Source organism: Rhamphochromis longiceps, linkage group LG7 (assembly GCF_057381845.1).
Source record: "Rhamphochromis longiceps isolate RC_006_pf linkage group LG7, R_longiceps_female_GT1.1, whole genome shotgun sequence".
NCBI lineage: Eukaryota > Metazoa > Chordata > Actinopteri > Cichliformes > Cichlidae > Rhamphochromis > Rhamphochromis longiceps.
In genome coordinates, this window is record NC_140563.1 from 16,927,360 (window position 1) to 16,946,017 (window position 18,658).

Below are 18,658 nucleotides of genomic sequence, written 5' to 3' on the forward strand. Positions count from 1 at the left end.
TGCCAGGTAACCTGAAACTCAGCCGCTGGACGATCGGAGAAAGTGATGAGTCCAGCACAGTGCAGCTTTTAAAGGCCACACACCGGGACAGGACTGTCACATACATCTGAGCATCACAGGAACTGTGAGTCCAAACAATGTAACTCTAAAAATCTGATGACGATTGAAACTTTTTTTTTTCTTTTTTCTTTTTTTTTTGCTGCTTGGCGCACAGGAGGATCGTCTTCTTCTGTTCTGGTTAAGTTGTTGCATAGAGATCGTCTAATAGCTCGTTATTGGCTGAAGCTCCCTCCAGCACACTTTTCTGCTTTGACCACTGGAGGCTCCCAGCAGCTTATGCGTCACTTCGTCTCTTAGCCGCTGATCATGGCGGAGCTACAGTTCCAGGCTGAAGTGGAGCCTCAACTTCTCAATGGGGATGACTTGAACGAGGAAAGAGAAGAAGCGGACGCCTCGGAATCGGTAAAGAAAAAAAGAAGAAAGAAGAAGAGGAGCAGAACCACAGCGCCAGGTAAGGAGCGCATTTTGCGGTTAGAGGATCCTTTTAAAGAAAATAGCGCAAAAAAAAAAATATATTCCCCTTACTGCTCGGTGTTGTGCAGAGCATTAAGTGTACTGGACATGAGACTTTTTCAACCTGTCAGAGGGTATTCCTGTCCAGATGTCCCAACTCTCAGCGGCTGCTGCTGAAGCTGAGGGCGCTCATCTGGAAACGGGACAGACTCCGAAAATGAAATGTAACGTCAAAAATGGATTGGAAGCTGTCACTTGAAGATATGAGGGGAATAAATGTAACTTGCCCAGATTAAATATGTTTGATCCTATAATTCTCCACATAATCTGCGTGAAATTATGTAATAGACCCACAGTTGTAGTGCAATACGATGACATGTTGCCAGTTGCAGCATTACTGCTTCATCAGCAGTAAAGCTGCCCTAAGTCAAGCGTGGTCCTCACAGCTCTGTCTATGAAGGGCTAAATGTCATAATGCTGCAAGCTGCATATGCCCTTGAGGATACTGACTTCTCAAGGCAAGAAATTATTCACACATCCTGCCAAGTTCAGATCATGGTAGATGCACTTTCTTGAATGGACTCTGAACCACAGATAATTTACTCCCTCTGTGTATGTGTGTGTGCGTGCATGCACGTGCATGTTCACCTGCACATGCATGCACGGCATTGTGTGACTTTGCAGCAGGGACAAGCGAGGCTGAGGGGGATAGAGACGCCGGAGGTGTTGGTGATGTGACAAAACAGTTGGAACAGCAAACGCTGGAGGACAAAGAAAGGGCCGAGGATGGAGAAGAAGGTATCTTCTTATTACAGCCGCCCACTATCAGCATCATTGTCTGCAGCGGTCATGCTGCTGGACTTCAAGTCCCAGAAAGTGCACTGTGAAATTCAGCTGATCATATCTGCAATGTGATATTTGATTTTCAGTAGCACTCCGGGAATTGTGCCCAAACGCCTGTCGATATTTCTCACTTTGCAAACTGTATTGAAACTAATGATGCTTTCAACAGATGGGGACGAGGGAGAGAACTCAGCTGGAAAAAAGAAGAGGAAGAAGAAGAAGAAGAAAGGATGTAAGCTATTTTTTTTCCCGTAGCGCACCAAAATGCACCAAGAATTTAAATTCTTCACTCAGCAAGAGGATTTTTCTTATTGTTTGTTCATTTAAAAAGCAAACACACGCACACTTAAGATATTAAGTAGATATGTAGCATTTGTTGATAGCATTGAAAGATCGTTCAGTAAAATCTTTGCGGTTGTGTATGAGCATCGGCGTGTATTCGAAAACAGACGTCACTGCGTTGAAAGCGCTTTGGAACACCAGATGATTGCAAACAGAGCACAACAGCAGTTTGTCTTTTTTAAATCCATGTCATTAGTCGTCAGTATTGCAACATGCAGTCGGACAAAACTGCATGTTGTTCAGACAGGACGATATGAATGACTTCCCCAGCACTGTAATTCTCTTTCTGTACCAGAATGCCAGGCATTGTTCTCTTAAAGTCAAAATATCAATGTCATGAGCACAAGGGCTCATAACTTGTTAACGTGTTTTATTTCCCCTCTCCTGCTGCTTTTTCCTCTGCTCCGCCTTTTCTGTATCTGGGCCACAGTGAAGGGACAGACTGACCCTCCCTCAGTCCCTATTTGTGAGCTGTATCCCAACGGAGACTTTCCAAAGGGAGAGGAGTGTGAATATCCCCCATCAAAAGACGGGTGTGTGTGACCTCTACGTTGTTCCTTCCGTCTTCCGTTGTGTGGCATTCCTACATTTAACTTAGGTCCCACTTTCCGCCTATCCATACAGGCTATAATATACTAATTGATCGTGTTTCCAGTAAAGATGTAAATCCATTCTCTTTTTTTTTTTTAGTATGTTTTGCTGCAGTTAAAAATATCAGCACTGTTTTCACCTGTGCAGTGTTTTTTTCAGGGAGCATGTGTCATAGCCTCATTACAAACATTTGTATAATGAGAAAATAATGAGTGCCTCCTCTCCGTGGTGCTCCCCTGCACCCACCCCCAGGCGCAGCGCAGCGTGGCGGACCACCAGCGAGGAGAAGCGGGCCCTGGACAGGGCTAACGAGGAAATGTGGAATGATTTCAGGCAGGCGGCCGAGGCACACCGGCAGGTCCGTGCGTATGTCATGAGCTGGATCAAACCAGGGATGACCATGATAGAGATCTGGTGAGAAACACGCTGATTTGTCTTTGAGAGTTATTGATATGGTCTGAGAAGATGAGAATGTGATTAAGACCTTGAAAGAAAGGGAGGATCTGCTCCCACCTTTTCTCCTCTGAATGTTTTACCTGGCTTCTCTCTAACATCTGCTGCCTCTTTGTGTTTCTTTCTGCTTCTGTCAGTGAGAAGCTGGAAGACTGCTCCAGGCGGCTCATCAAAGAAGATGGGTTAAAGGCGGGCCTGGCTTTCCCCACAGGCTGCTCCATCAACCACTGCGCAGCCCACTACACCCCAAACGCCGGAGACCCGACTGTGCTGCGCTACGACGACGTCTGCAAAATTGACTTTGGAACGCACATCAACGGTGAGAGCTCGCTAATAACTTTTTAAGTGCTTTTTCAAGTTACGGTCTCCCATTCCCCATTTGGCACGGTGGAGTGATGATTGCCTTATGATTCTGGCCGCCTGGAATAAACTGTTCTCATAAGTTAATTAACGTCCTCTTTTTCTGGATGAATACATGCTGAATGTTTCTGCAAAAAAAAAAAAGTGTAAAAAAATGAAAATAATTAGCCGCTGCCGGCACTAACCAAACTGTTTGGTATTTTCAGGTCGAATAATAGACTGTGCCTTCACCGTCACTTTCAATCCAAAGTACGACCGACTGCTGGAGGCTGTGAGAGACGCAACCAACACTGGCATCAGGGTAATAGGGCCCGTCCTACCATGCACCGTGCTTACACAAAGACTTATGAAAAAAAACGAGAATCATCAAACCAGATCACAGTTTAGGTTATAATTCATATCTAGTCTGAAATGCAACTGTGATAACGGGTGACGATAACTCTGAAATAACGGCACAAATCATAACGTACAGTGGCGTGTAATAATTCAGGGTGACATAAAATGTGCACGCTGTTGAATTCCTGCCAGCTGCAGGGGACACACGGTTAAAATCTGATGTAATCTTATAGTGAGAAAGCATAAAAGCAATCAAGTGTAAAATAGAAATGCATGGATATACAGCAACTGAACAGCGCATAACGCAAAAAAACAATAATTTATATTTTTTTATTAAACATGTGGCTGGAAAAAGATGATGTCTCACTTAAATGTGACTACTTTGGTACCTGATGTTACCTGATGATGCTCAGACTGGATATATTAAAGGCTGTCAGTATACGATTCACTTATTCAGAGTTAGTTCCCCCTCAAAAATCAGAAAAAAAAGAAGTGGGATGTGATTCTTACTCTCCAGACCTTCAGTGTGCGATGGATGGCGTGTTATTTACTGACGTGTGTGTGCAAACTCTGATCTGTCCCAGTTCGCCGGAATTGATGTGCGCCTGTGCGATGTTGGCGAGACCATTCAGGAGGTGATGGAGTCTTATGAAGTGGAGATAGATGGGAAAACATATCAAGGTAAAATAAAAATGATGCCATGCTTCATCCTTTTTAATCACGAACAAGGCTTAGAGCTGCTTCCTGTTTATGAAACCCTCTGTGTGCCGCTCTCTTGACAGTGAAGCCGGTAAGGAATCTCAACGGCCACTCTATTGGACAATACAGGATACACTCAGGGAAGACGGTCCCTATCGTAAAAGGTGGAGAAGCCACAAGGATGGAGGTTTGTACACCATTTACCACAGATTACACGTGGATTAGACTGTGGGGCCCAAATTAAAAAACTGCAGACCTCTTTTTTTTTTTTTTACTAAAGCGTTTGAAATTAAACCTTTTCCACCTGACTGACCTTGCGTGAATGCAAATGGACCCTTTTTAATTCTTAAGTGCAACTGGACGAACATGTGGCTGGTTAGGGTTACGACGGGGTCTGGAGAAATGTTCCAATTCGCCGCTTTAATAGCTTCTCGGTCACCCTCCTAAGCACCCTAATTACACTTTTTAATGGAATTAGCGGCCCCATCGAGTTGCAACACGTGTTAGCACACCAGCCACTCGTTTCAATCGTGGGCATCAAGAGTTCATTAACGGGGCCAAGGAGAAAGACGGCTTCGCATTATGCAGGGAACTAAAGTGAGCCTGTGCCTGGCTGCACAGCTGTGGTGCATGGCTGGGGTTTTATCTTGGACAGAAGTGGGCATTTTAATTGGGAAGTTGCTGCGTCAAGCCTTTCACCTGATGGTTCCAGGAGAGTTGAGGAGGGGTTGATGCTGATGTGGCAGCTTTGTGTATTGTATATTTAGCTAAAGTGTGTTGGTGTAAAAGGGCAATTACCCTCTTTGTGATCAGAGAGTGGCAGCTGGGTGTGCCACGGGGACTGCTAGCACTTTGACTGATTATCGGTGCAGCGAGAAAGGGCGTCTCAGTGCTATCTGCTCGTACCACGGGGGACTCCGACAGCAGTCACGTGCTGATAGAGAAGCAAAGTGCCAGTGAGATCCGACCAATCAACAGCTGAAAAGAGCACTACCGCCCTTTAATAGACTCCACACGAATATGTCATCGGCTGACAACTTGAGGTTTTTGTTAAATTTGCTCTCAGCCTCCCCTCCTCCCTCTAAAGTGCTTTTGTCCTATGAGTGCTCAATGACACCTGCCCTGCTCTAACAGTCTTTCATTTCTGCACTTTAAAGTCCTCGTCTCTTTTTGCTTTTTTTGCTGCTTCTCAGGAAGGTGAAGCTTATGCCATCGAGACATTTGGCAGCACTGGAAGAGGTGCTGTCCACGATGACATGGAGTGCTCGCATTACATGAAAAACTTCAACGTGGGACACGTGCCAATAAGGTTTCTGTTTTCACCTCATCGCCTCGTGCTTTATGTTTTTATACGGTGGCTTTCTTCGATCTCCAGTTTGTCACGTTTCTCTCACCTCTCTTTCCGTGTCGCCACCAACACCGCAGACTTCCGAGGGCTAAACATCTGCTGAACGTGATCAATGAGAATTTTGGCACTCTGGCATTCTGCCGCCGCTGGCTGGACCGCCTGGGAGAGAGCAAGTACCTCATGGCGTTGAAGAATCTGTGCGACCTTGGCATCATAGACCCGTACCCACCTCTCTGCGACATCAAGGGCAGCTACACCGCCCAGTATGAGCACACCATCCTACTCAGGCCCACATGCAAAGAGGTGGTGAGCCGGGGCGACGACTACTAAGCATGCGCCAAAATCCACAACGAACCAGGAGACGACAGACTTCTTCAGACTGACAGCAAATATGCAATATTTCTCTGACCTAAATTTCCAGTGCTTGAATACCTTTAGATAATTGTTTTAGCAAAAAAAAAAAAAAGACTCTCATGAAGTTAGCTGAGATAGTTTTGTTTCATTTCTTTCTCTCTCTCCAAAGGATCAAGCCAATAGTAAAAAGGGCATATCTTTAACTGATTCAGCGTTGTCATTTTAGCTTTTTTTTGATGTGCTGCTTTTAGGTAATATGCAAAAGAGATTTATGCAAAAGAATCATGCAAAAAAAAGGAGGTTTAGGTGCTCGCACCTTGCCTGAACATGCTGTGCTTTATTGCCTTGTTGCCTTGTTAAGCTCATGTGAGGAAAACGGAACCGCTATCAAATATTTATACTTCTACATTTCTTTGCTTTATTTTAATTTGAGGCAGTTTTATAAGAAATAAATTGTTATAAATCTTGCATCCAATGCTGCATTCAAGTTCATGGAGCTCTCTGGCAGCTCTAGAGACATCACCAATACACAGCAGTTTTACAGTTTATTAGGAAGACTACTCCAAAACCTAATGCAGGCTGTGCTGCAGTGCTGAAACCTGAGGAAAAACCTCCGTCTTAAGAAAGAGTTTGACCAAAAATAAACATTACAACAGTGAATGTTTATTGTTTCCACTTATATTGCTCCCTCTTTTCTTAGCTAGTAAGCAAAAATGTCAAATGATGTCAAACTTTAACCACGTACATGTGTATTTCTCTCTTTTAACCAACGGAGGGCGGTACTCAAACATGGGTTAAATATCAGTCAGCCACCTCTGCTGGTGAAGATGATGCAGTAAGGCACATCAGGCTGTTTATTCATAGCCTGGTGCTTCTGCATAATGTGACCGAGGAATGAAACCGATTTTTCCCAGAAGCATTAAGAATGAGCACACTGATGTTTAGTTTATGCAGTTTAGATGAAACAGAACGGACAGGACACAGAAACAGCGTTGCAAGCATCACGATGACGACAGAGCACATTCATTCACCCTAAAAAATAAAAAAAAATCACCACCTTGTCCTCTAAAAGAAAATTTCCAGCCCATTTCTCTTATTTTGGCAAAGTCTTTCAGACAAGGGCATGGGTGGTGATGCTATGGCTGAGGAATGCATCGTGTCCCCTCATACAGTTTGTCCTTTTTCCTTGGAGACAGCAGACCAGGCCTATTCTTAACCGGGGGCTGGCTCTAAAGTGGCTTGTGGACTCCGGATCTGATACACTGTGATGTCCATTAATACCCCGGCTTTTAATACATATTTATTTTGAGGCAGCAGGAGTCACAGGCCAAAAAGAGAAGCATATGTTCAGAGAGCATTTGCAACACCCAAACACGCACCGCTTCCTGCAGGGCTGACTTAAGGGAGGTCTTGTCAAGCGAATCCTCCTCATGTGGAAGCAGGTCTTCCAAAGAAGGTGAAATCCTTTCGTAGCGAGCTGGCTATAAGAGCAAACAAATCCCAAGTGTTTTAGCCTGTTGTATGCAGAGAGGGTTTTGTTCTCATCAGTCAGCAGGGGGGCGAGTGGCCCAGAGTAAAGTGGAGCTGCTCAGATTTAAGCCGTCTGATTCCTTTAATGTTTTTTCATCCTCTCCCTTCATCCCGGAGTTACTTGTTCTGACTTGCACAGTCCCAGACTCACCACCAAGGACATCTAGCATATGTACTCTTCCACACACGCTGCCTGATGTTTACTCGTTCATGATTTATCGGCAATATCTGTGTGACGACACGGATCATTCAGTCTGTGCCTTTGCGAAATTTCAAAGTGGATACAGCAGGACGCGACTGTTTTTTGGCTCGTGAGCTCCGACAGCGAGGAAATCGAGCCAGGAAATGAAGTATAATTGAGTATTTAATATGCACTTCTTGCTGCTTTATAAATAATCTTGAAAGTTTTATGAGCTGAGGCACAGCATAACAGGAATACAATTCAGACAGCTTTGTGCGGATGAAGGTTTTTACGGTCTGCTTTGTTCTCTTTGATCCTACAGTGACTGTAGTCTGGAAGGTATCTGCTCTCACATGCTTATTTTTATCACAGGTTCACAACCTCAGTCCTATAGCTTTTTCCCCCTTTTGTTCTGAGACCATGGACCGTGGAAAAAAAAAAAAAGAAATAGGCAGCGGTTTCACTTTCATGTCCAAGTGAGGCCTAATTCAGACAGTCCTGCTGCCAGCTGCGTCCACTGCACTTCTCGGCGGTTCCCTACCAGTGGCCGCAGTGTTTTCTGAGGATGTGGAGGAGTTTGCGTCCGAGGCTTGCCTTCCAAGGTTTAACAAAGCTCTTGGTGTTAACAATAAGTCGGCCTTTCTTCCAGTCTTCATGACCAGCCACCACATACTCAGATCCTATATTGGAGAAGGGGAAAAAAAGCAATAATGTATTTCAGATCTGCTGAGAATGCCACTACAGCAGGGTGAAGAAAAAAGAGAAAAAAAATGACTATGGAAATGTACATCATTTAGCTATAACAAGTTAATTACCGCGCTTCCCTGGCTAGCTTAGCAGAAGCGATTATTGTGGAGTGTTAGACGTGAAATAGTCTCATAACAGAGAAGTGTGTCTAATCTTTTAGTTGTAAATGTCCAATTTAAATGAGTAATGCTTGGATGTTGGCACTCACTCAAAGCCTCTGTGAGAGGCGACAGGGATCTTTCACTCTGCACAAAGCCGGCACTCTTGTGCACTCAAGAGTCGACTAATTATACACTTCTGCATCGTGAGCAATAAAGTTTCTCATTGGAGCCGGCTGCAGCTGACCTGGGTTGAGGATGGGGCAGGTACAGCCGTGGGTGGTCCAGGACTCTGGGTAAAGGGTAACACTTCCCCTCTGGATCTTCATCTGAGGGTTCTGATACAACACCTTCTTGACCTTGACCTTCACCTCTGCGTGAGAGCCTTTGTCGTGGGCTGACATCACCTTTGCCACCAGTACTGCCAAGGCAAGAAAACAACCAAAAGAAGTAAACAAATAATAACCATGTGAGAAACATTCTAATCGTTTAGAATATAAGTGTTGACTAATAGTAGTACTAATAAGACTCTAATTAGAATTTTCTAATGTGTTTTTTGGCTCTGAAGGAACATTTCCTCACATTTATGAAAATATGTTCTTTTTAAGGCATGTAATTTAAGATATGGGGTGGTACCTGTGGTCAGTCAGATGTGACATAAGCATGAAATGTTTAACCTGCTAGCTCCGTAGACAAAGTCCACACGATGTCCAATTTTACTGATTTGCATGGTGTCTTGCATCAAAGGTGAAGGTAATTATCTAGTGAATTCCCCCCTGAGCCATCGGGTGTCATATGTCCTGCCTTCTGCACATTCTTTCCAGGTAGCAGCCTCACCTAACCCAAACTGATCACTTCAAGTCAGGAGAGCACGTCTGAAGCGGACTTTGTCCTGTTGTGTGCTCCCTGTGAGACAGGACCTGATTATCTTGACACTGTCCACAGGTCATGTGCAAAAATGATTTAAAATATGAGACCCTAACCCTATCCTGGCCTCAAGACATCAAGCATTTCATTATAAATCATTCAGATTGTTAAGATTGACTCTCACAGGTTTACAATAAATGTAAACATTTTTTTTACCATAGTCAAACTCTGCAGCACAGAAGAGTTTAGGGTTGCCAAGGGTTACCTCTATGCATTCACATTTCTCTGGAAAATGAAAGTCAAACAGATAACAAGATTAATACACATAATTTCACCGTGAAGTATAGATTGTTAGATGAAAGCAGCCTTATTTGCATCTATGTGGGCCGATGAGCACGCAGAGTGTTTGGCGTGATGTGACCTGTGACTCACCGGAGTGGTGCAGTGCAGAGAAAAGCTCCTCTACCCTAAAGAGTGCCGTCTCACTGTATTTGCTGCTGTGTCCCATGTGGCCACTGGCTGTATAGAAGACCTCCACATCTGAGCTGTGCCGCAGAGGTAAAACCAGTCAGAGCCAGTTAATAACCCAGTATGCTCTCAAACTCCCCAGCATAAATCACCTGATTTATTTCCATTAATACATATGGTTGAGTCTTGGCTCTTACCCAGAAATGCAGTCACCAGTGTAGGAGTCACAGTCCCCCGTGCAGTCACACGGACGGCAGCCGTATTCATTAAGCCCCCAGTATCCCGTCATGCAGCTGTCACAGTAGGAGCCTCCGACACCGGGCTTACAAGTGCACTCCCCGGTGTTAGGGTTGCAGAGAGTGCTGCCACCTGAGTGGACTGAGCCGACAGGGTGGCAAGAACAGGCTGTGCAGGAGAGAGTGACAGAACAAGAGAACTGCGTGTTAACATCTCTGTAGCAAACACTTCTGAACTTCCACATCAGCTGTATTTTATCATTGCACTCGTTACAAGCGACAAGTCGGAAGTATGTTATGTAGTCAGTGTGCTTTGAGCAGATGCAGCAAAAACAAACAGTGAAGGACTCCCTCGGCTCGCTGTCTGAAGGCTCGTTGACATGACAGATTGATTTTTTTTTTTCATTTCTAGTTTGTGTAAGAAAGAATGTTGCAGAATGCTTGGAAGGATGGAAGGGCAACAATGGGGAAAAACGTGGAGACATTCCTCCACTGTTTGCAATTACAGCCACACTCTGAAACCTCGAATGCAACTTAAGCAAGAATTACAGAGACTCCTGTTAAGGAGTGGGCTGGAAGTCTGCTTTGTGTCTCATCAGTGACTTAGGAAGGTGCTGGAGCAAAATCCCCTTATCAAGGAGATCAATGTGCTTTAATCCAGAGGGTAAAAAAGAAAAATCAAAACCCTCCAAATAGCAAATTCTGCAACTCTTAGTTGGACTTTTCAGCTGGCATTGCTCCAAATAGAAAAGTTTTGGTTTAAGGCCAAAAAACAAAGACACACTGTGGGGTCTTACGTTTGCAGGAGTCAGGTGCCATTTTTGGTCGGCTGGGATCTCTGTAAAAGCCCTTCTTACAGCTCTGGCAGTGACGGCCCTCCGTGTTGTGGCGGCAGTCGTCGCACACCCCGCCACGCCGTCGCCCCGTTGCGAGCCACAGCCCTCGACTGAAGTGACAGCTCCTGGCGTGGCTGTTACAATTGCACTCTTTGTTCAGACGAGCGTGGGAAAAGAAAAGAAACATTCAAGTGTGACGCTTTAATCAGCTCACATCTCAACTTTGAACCCCAGTGACACTCTTTAAGCGGTGCATCAGCATCTAAAAGGTGTGCGTGTGATTTATGACGCTAAATTAATTTTCCCGATAAGCCAACGAGCCGCGTGTCCTACGATGCATCTCACTCTCTCGCCCCATCACTCACTCTGACACTCGTGCGCCGTCCCCGTGATGCCGTTGGCGGCCTGCCAGGGTTGATCGTTGTAGAGAGGTGCGCAGCGCTCGCAGTGCTCGCCGGCCGTGTTATGTCTGCAGGCACACTTGCCGTGGACCTGCCGGACAAACGCACCAGACAGTGAGAATTTAACAGTTATTGAGCGTTTTATTGTATCTGCATGCACTAAAGGAACATCGCTTAGAGATCAGTTATGACTTCATGTGTCATGTGACCAATTTGAAATTGTTAATTTAGCTGTTTATAGTTAATTATACACAATAATAGCCATTTTAAATAAATGTGTATTTTGGAGTCATTGTTGATCCATTTTCTAAAATTGATGCTGCACATAAACAACCATGCACATTGTAATAAGCACCTAATGTACTTATAACCAACCTCCTTCTTAAGTATCGCAACATAGTGGCATCTAAATGCACGCTGACAGTGTTTACACACTGTGCAACATGTCTACACCTCTTAGGCTGTGTTGGCAATAAACTATTGTTTCTATTCTCCACTTACAGTTAAGAGAATAACATGACTGAGACTATGGGCTGTTAAAGTATTAGGCCGAATACCATAATTAAGGTTTCCACCCCCTTAAATCCCTGTAATGGTAGGTAAAGCTGTGGCTTAATATTCAGTCTTCACTGCAGCCCTCCACTTCAGCAGCACATACCAGCACACAGCTGGGTAACGAGGGAGTGGTGGGAACAAAACCCCAAACCCAAACCACATCACAAACCTCGAGACAAACTGGGGGCATCAGCAGATTTCAACGTGACACAACATTTGAGTACATTCTCACAACGGGGCATTTTTGTTAGTGGGTTGTCATGTACCTGCAAACCGTTTCACAAACTCAAGCTCAATGAGTGCTCACCATGTTGCTGATGTTCTGTGTGCCAGAAAGGTGGGCACGGGCCGGTTCGCAGTGGTCGGCGTGTCCATTGCAAAGGCAGCTGCCTTTGACTATAAAATCATAGATGGCGTAATGATCCGTGGGGAGGGCAGAGGCACCAGGATGCTTGGCCTGGCAGGGGCACGGCTGAATCTGCAGCAGACGGACTCTCAGGTTGGTGACCATGAGCTGGTCCTGAGCAGCCGGGCCATAGGGATCCACTGAGTGCCAGGGTGACAAGGCTCGGTAGATCACCTGGAGGATGAAGGGCAGCACATGTGAAAACCTCCAAAAACCTCTCTAACAAGTATTAAAAAAACAATCTTAGATGCACTGACGGATCATGACCAAACATAAATTAAGTTTGTAAAAGCAGGCACCAGCCTGGATTTCCTCACACGCTTGTGCTACAGCTGCTGTTACAGCAATACATGAGTAGCTTAAATGTGAACATCAGTGTATGGTTCTTCTTCTCCCTCGTTACATTTTGTTAAATGTTGATTGTTTAGACGAATAATCTCAGCCCGCCTCTGAATTCTAAGAACAGGGATGAAAACTGTGAGTCACACAGAGGAGAAGGAAGTTATCACAGGCTCAAAACATTCACTTTTAATATCTATGGACCAAGTCTGTGTATAAAATACACTATATACTACAATATCCTCTCCAAATGGCCTTTCCTTTCCAGCCCATATAGATTATTTTTAAACATGTTGAGCCAACTGGAAGTGAATTATATGTTTTTCTGGAAGCATACTTGAATTTTGTCACTTTTCCTTCAAAACCCACACAGTCACCTGCTGTTTAAACCGTCTGTTTGCAAGGGGCACGCTTGCAGAAACCATTTGAGGGAGTGGAACTAAAGGACAGCAAACAAACTGAGAGCTCGTACCGAGGCCCAGCATGAGACAATGAGAACTCTAGAGAACCTCAAGAATAGAAATATGAAGCTGAAAATGAGGGAGTGATTACTTTGCTAAGGTTTGTACAAGTCATGAGCATGAGAGAGACTTGTCAGAATGGTTGTGCAACACTGTGGCACCACGCACTTGGTAAATATACAGAATCTGATGTGCAATCTGAAAAGGCTGATTTATAAGGAGCACGTTTTACTTCATCTCTTTACCAAAAACAAACAACAACAAAAAACAAGGTTGACTCTAAATATTCATTTCAACAATTAACATTTCAGGGCTTCTTTGAGTGTTAGCAGAAGAAGGGACGCTAATTATAAAGGATGAGAAGCAGAGCTCACATACTGGCAACACACACACTTCAGGCAAATGCACTGCAATTATGAGATCAGCCATATATTCATTGTGTTATCCAACCAGAACCTCCCAACATGTTCTTAGGCAAATTTAGAGCAAAACAAATCTTTACTCTGTCCAGCGAGAGTCGATCTGTGAATGAAACATAGCTGGTGGTAAGGCAGCATATGGCTTGTGTGTGTAAAAAAAAAAAGTGTCAAAATGAACTCTGATATTGTAGCTGTGCATATCACAGCAGCTTGAGGCCTTGAAGGCACGGCCCATGAGAGGGAGATTAGTTTACAAAGCTTGGTCAACTGTTTGGTTGGTAGTTTGTGTGATAGCAGCTAATAAAGTGCCAATAAATAAATCACAAAGGTGAAGCAGTTGCTGTGAAGTGCTGGGATGTCTGGCAGCACTGATGTGATCACTGCCATATCTCAGAAATGACACTCCAGATCTGCCCTCCAGATCTCTGTCAGAGCTACAGTACATCACTCTTCTCCCCTTTTCAAGGCTTATTTCAAAATGATTCGACTTCAGATGACTTGTTTGATTAGATATGTAAATCCGAAACGTTCCATAACTCCATAAGCACATAACTCAGATTTCAGGACAACACTCACCTCTCCTCTGCTACAAGGATAAGCTCCTGAATACTTGGAGGTGCAAGTTGCCCCACCCTCGCCAACTGGTGACCCCTCCACCAGGCCAAACGTCTCGTCGCAGTTTCTGGCAAAATATCTGAGGGTCTTCCATGTGCGTCCACGGTCCTGGGAGCGCTCCAGCACCATGGCAGCAGGGCGTGGGGAGCGGAACACCAGGATCAAATGGGTGAAGAGGAACTCCGTCTCCAGATCCAGCTGGAGCGTCTCCTCCTTTACCCCCTCCGCAGATTGCCACCAGGTGTCAGGGTGGCGGAAAGAGGAGTCGCTCATGGCAGATGGAGGGTGCTCCTGGCTGGGGATGGCAGAGTTACACCGGCTGCACGTTGCCGCCGAGCAAGACCCCCTGCTGCTGCGGGGGGCGGAGGTCTGTCTGTAGAAGCAGAAGGGCTCCGAGGAGTTGAAGCCGCACACCGACCGAGTGCTCAGCACTCTACCCAGGGCCAAGTTGCCCATGCGGGGGTTGCAGGCTCGTCCAGAGCAGCGGTGATCCCTGGCTTTAGACGTTACTGGGGAGAGAAAGTGTGTGTTTACTTTTGGGATATTAGTAATTGGAGATCCAGCTAGCATTTTCCAACAGTTAAACAACTTTCTTAAATGACACTGAAAAGAAACACCAAGCAGGTTCATACTCACCGGCTAACAGAGGAGAGGATGCGCTCACCGGGAAAATGAGCAGCAGAATCCACAGCCTCATCCTGACTGCGCTGTAAGTCTGCATAAGGTAAAACAAGGCAAGAAGGCGCATTCAAGTGCTTTATCTAAGGATGCCCATTTGCTAATAACGTCCTCTTTCCCTGTTATAAAACTGCTACAACAGACATTTAGAAATGCTGAGTTTAATTCCGCCTTTTGTCGTGTTTAAATCCTCTGCAGGCTTAGCTTGGACTACTTCATCCCAATCCTCGGCACGCATTATTCTTCAATTATTTCCACTCCACCCCTCAGGATTCAACTTTGCTGTGGAGAGTTTTCATTGACATTTGGGAATATGAAGAGATTAGCACCGCCCTCTTCTGGTCTTTTCCAGACCACTCCCACTCCCACTAAAATCTGAAAACACCAAAAGTATTCCGGGAAGACCTTATGACGTAAACGCTTTAAAGATGATAGTGTTGGAAAAAATGATGAAGCGAGGTGATTATACTGAAATATACAGGCTTCTATTTTTACTTCTAATAATCATCCAACACAGTTCTAATAATCTTTTCTTTTCTTATTTGTGTGCTCTATTTGTTTTCATTTTTAATTTTATAATATGAAGTTGGTTGTAATGATCCTCAGTGCAAACACATTAGCTTATCCTATAAAGAGAATACACAGCAAGTAAAATGAGACAGAGGGCACCATGGCTGTAGCTAAAGGGAAGGGTATGAGGTGGCACTATAAACTGTAAATCAAAGAAGAGAGTAGCCATCATGACATCACTGACTGGTCAGTGTAGTCCAGTGTTGGGATAGTTAGCCCCCCAAAAAGTAATGCATTGCACATTCCTTTATTTTGCCCTGGAGGAAATAAACTGTTACACTACTCGTCATTTTACTTTTCCGTGTCCCTGTCATGTCCTGAAATGCCTCATCAGTTCACAATATAAAACTTAGGTTAAAGTCCCTATCGTCCTGAGCACATATAAACACACACACACACACACACACACACACACACACACACACACACACACATATATATATATATATATATATATATATATATATATATATATATATATATATATATATATATATATATATATATATATATATATTTCTGGTGGCTGATATCCAGAAATCCTACCAGTGGCTGGACAAAGCTGGACTGAAAGACAGCACAGAGGCACTAATCATGGCAGCACAAGAACAAGCTCTGAGTACAAGATCCATAGAGGCTGGGGTCTATCACACCAGGCAAGACCCCAGGTGCAGGCTGTGTAAAGATGCCCCAGAGACAATCCAGCACATAACAGCAGGGTGCAAGATGCTAGCAGGCAAGGCATACATGGAACGCCATAACCAAGTGGCCGGCATAGTGTACAGGAACATCTGTGCCGAGTATAACCTAGAAGTCCCGAGGTCAAAATGGGAGATGCCCCCAAGGGTGGTGGAGAATGACCGAGCTAAGATCCTGTGGGACTTCCAGATACAGACGGACAAAATGGTGGTGGCTAACCAACCGGACATAGTGGTGGTAGACAAACAGAAGAAGACGGCCGTAGTGATCGATGTAGCGGTTCCGAATGACAGCAATATCAGGAAGAAGGAACACGAGAAGCTGGAGAAATACCAAGGGCTCAGAGAAGAGCTCGAGAGGATGTGGAGGGTGAAGGTAACGGTGGTCCCCGTGGTAATCGGAGCACTAGGTGCGGTGACTCCCAAGCTAGGCGAGTGGCTCCAGCAGATCCCGGGAATAACATCGGAGATCTCTGTCCAGAAGAGCGCAGTCCTGGGAACAGCTAAGATACTGCGCAGGACCCTCAAGCTCCCAGGCCTCTGGTAGAGGACCCGAGCTTGAAGGATAAACCGCCCGCAGGGGCGTGCTGGGTGTTTTTATATATATATATATATATATATATATATATACCGACCAATAACCTGCCTCAGTACTACATGGAAGCTCCTGTCAGGCATCATATCGGCTAAGATGAACAGGCACATGGGTCAATACATGAGCGGGACACAGAAAGGAATTGGCAAGAATACCAGAGGCGCAAAACACCAGCTACTGGTAGACAGAACAGTCAGCCGAGACTGCAAGACCAGACTGACCAACCTGTGCACTGCCTGGATTGATTACAAGAAGGCCTATGACTCAATGCCCCACAGCTGGATACTGGAATGCCTAGAATTGTACAAGATCAATGGGACCCTAAGAGCCTTCATCAGGAACTCAATGGGGATGTGGCGTACAACACTAGAGGCCAACTCCAAGCCCATAGCACAAGTCACCATCAAGTGCGGGATCTACCAAGGAGATGCTCTGTCCCCACTGCTGTTCTGCATAGGCCTGAACCCCCTCAGTGAGATCATTAACAAGACTGGCTACGGATACCGACTACGGAACGGAGCAGTTGTCAGCCACCTCCTGTACATGGATGACATCAAGCTGTATGCCAAGAGTGAACGAGACATCGATTCACTGATCCACACTACCAGGCTATACAGCAATGACATTGGAATGTCGTTCGGACTGGAGAAGTGTAGTCGGATGGTAACAAAGAGAGGGAAGGTAGTCAGAACTGAGGGGATTGAACTACCAGAAGGACACATTGCAGACATAGAGGACAGTTACAAGTACCTGGGGATCCCGCAGGCGAATGGGAACCATGAAGAGGCTGCTAGAAAAGCTGCAACCACCAAGTACCTGCAGAGGGTCAGGCAAGTCCTGAGGAGTCAGCTGAATGGTAAGAACAAGATCCGGGCCATCAACACGTACGCCCTGCCCGTGATCAGGTACCCTGCTGGGGTAATAGGCTGGCCAGAGGAGATAGAAGCCACTGACATAAAGACAAGAAAGCTCCTTACCATGCATGGAGGGTTTCACCCCAAGTCCAACACCCTGAGGCTGTACGCTAAGAGGAAGGAAGGGGGCCGGGGACTGGTGGGTGTCAGCACCACAGTCCAGGATGAGACAACGAACATCCAAGAATACATTGGGAAGATGGCCCCAACTGACCGAGTGCTCAGTGAATACCTCAGGCAGCAGAAACCCAAGAAAGAGGAGGGAAACGAGGAACCATCATGGAAGGACAGGCCCCTGCACGGTATGTACCACCGGCAGATAGAGGAGGTGGCTGATATCCAGAAATCCTACCAGTGGCTGGACAAAGCTGGACTGAAAGACAGCACAGAGGCACTAATCATGGCAGCACAAGTACAAGCTCTGAGTACAAGATCCATAGAGGCTGGGGTCTATCACACCAGGCAAGACCCCAGGTGCAGGCTGTGTAAAGATGCCCCAGAGACAATCCAGCACATAACAGCAGGGTGCAAGATGCTAGCAGGCAAGGCATACATGGAACGCCATAACCAAGTGGCCGGCATAGTGTACAGGAACATCTGTGCCGAGTATAACCTGGAAGTCCCGAGGTCAAAATGGGAGATGCCCCCAAGGGTGGTGGAGAATGACCGAGCTAAGATCCTGTGGGACTTCCAGATACAGACGGACAAAATGGTGGTGGCTAACCAACCGGACATAGTGGTGGTAGACAAACAGAAGAAGACGGCCGTAGTGATCGATGTAGCGGTTCCGAATGACAGCAATATCAGGAAGAAGGAACACGAGAAGCTGGAGAAATACCAAGGGCTCAGAGAAGAGCTCGAGAGGATGTGGAGGGTGAAGGTAACGGTGGTCCCCGTGGTAATCGGAGCACTAGGTGCGGTGACTCCCAAGCTAGGCGAGTGGCTCCAGCAGATCCCGGGAACAACATCGGAGATCTCTGTCCAGAAGAGCGCAGTCCTGGGAACAGCTAAGATACTGCGCAGGACCCTCAAGCTCCCAGGCCTCTGGTAGAGGACCCGCGCTTGAAGGATAAACCGCCCGCAGGGGCGTGCTGGGTGTTTTTTTATATATACAGTGGGGCAAAAAAGTATTTAGTCAGCCACCGATTGTGCAAGTTCCCCCACTTAAAATGATGACAGAGGTCAGTAATTTGCACCAGAGGTAC

General features: G+C 45.7%; 2 protein-coding genes across 2 annotated transcripts; one reads left to right on the forward strand and one right to left on the reverse strand.

The window, feature by feature from the left end:
* Positions 1 to 185: 185 nt before the first annotated feature.
* Positions 186 to 6,339, forward strand: LOC146665106 (methionine aminopeptidase 2-like). The gene is made up of 11 exons (XM_085412572.1): positions 186 to 511; positions 1,198 to 1,311; positions 1,526 to 1,588; positions 2,129 to 2,231; positions 2,542 to 2,703; positions 2,880 to 3,061; positions 3,309 to 3,403; positions 4,023 to 4,119; positions 4,221 to 4,324; positions 5,331 to 5,446; positions 5,563 to 6,339. Exons 1-11 carry the CDS (start codon positions 367 to 369, stop codon positions 5,813 to 5,815), a joined length of 1,434 nt encoding a protein of 477 aa, XP_085268698.1. The 5' UTR covers positions 186 to 366; the 3' UTR covers positions 5,816 to 6,339.
* Positions 6,340 to 6,487: 148 nt separating this feature from the next.
* On the reverse strand, positions 6,488 to 14,988 carry LOC146665107 (netrin-4-like). The gene is made up of 10 exons (XM_085412571.1): positions 14,635 to 14,988; positions 13,960 to 14,507; positions 12,066 to 12,338; positions 11,168 to 11,294; positions 10,764 to 10,952; positions 9,928 to 10,135; positions 9,695 to 9,807; positions 9,479 to 9,547; positions 8,643 to 8,816; positions 6,488 to 8,230 (listed from the first exon to the last, which is right to left on the reverse strand). The coding sequence occupies exons 1-10, from the start codon at positions 14,744 to 14,746 to the stop codon at positions 8,088 to 8,090; spliced, it is 1,956 nt and encodes a 651-aa protein (XP_085268697.1). The 5' UTR covers positions 14,747 to 14,988; the 3' UTR covers positions 6,488 to 8,087.
* Between the last annotated feature and the right edge of the window lie 3,670 nt (positions 14,989 to 18,658).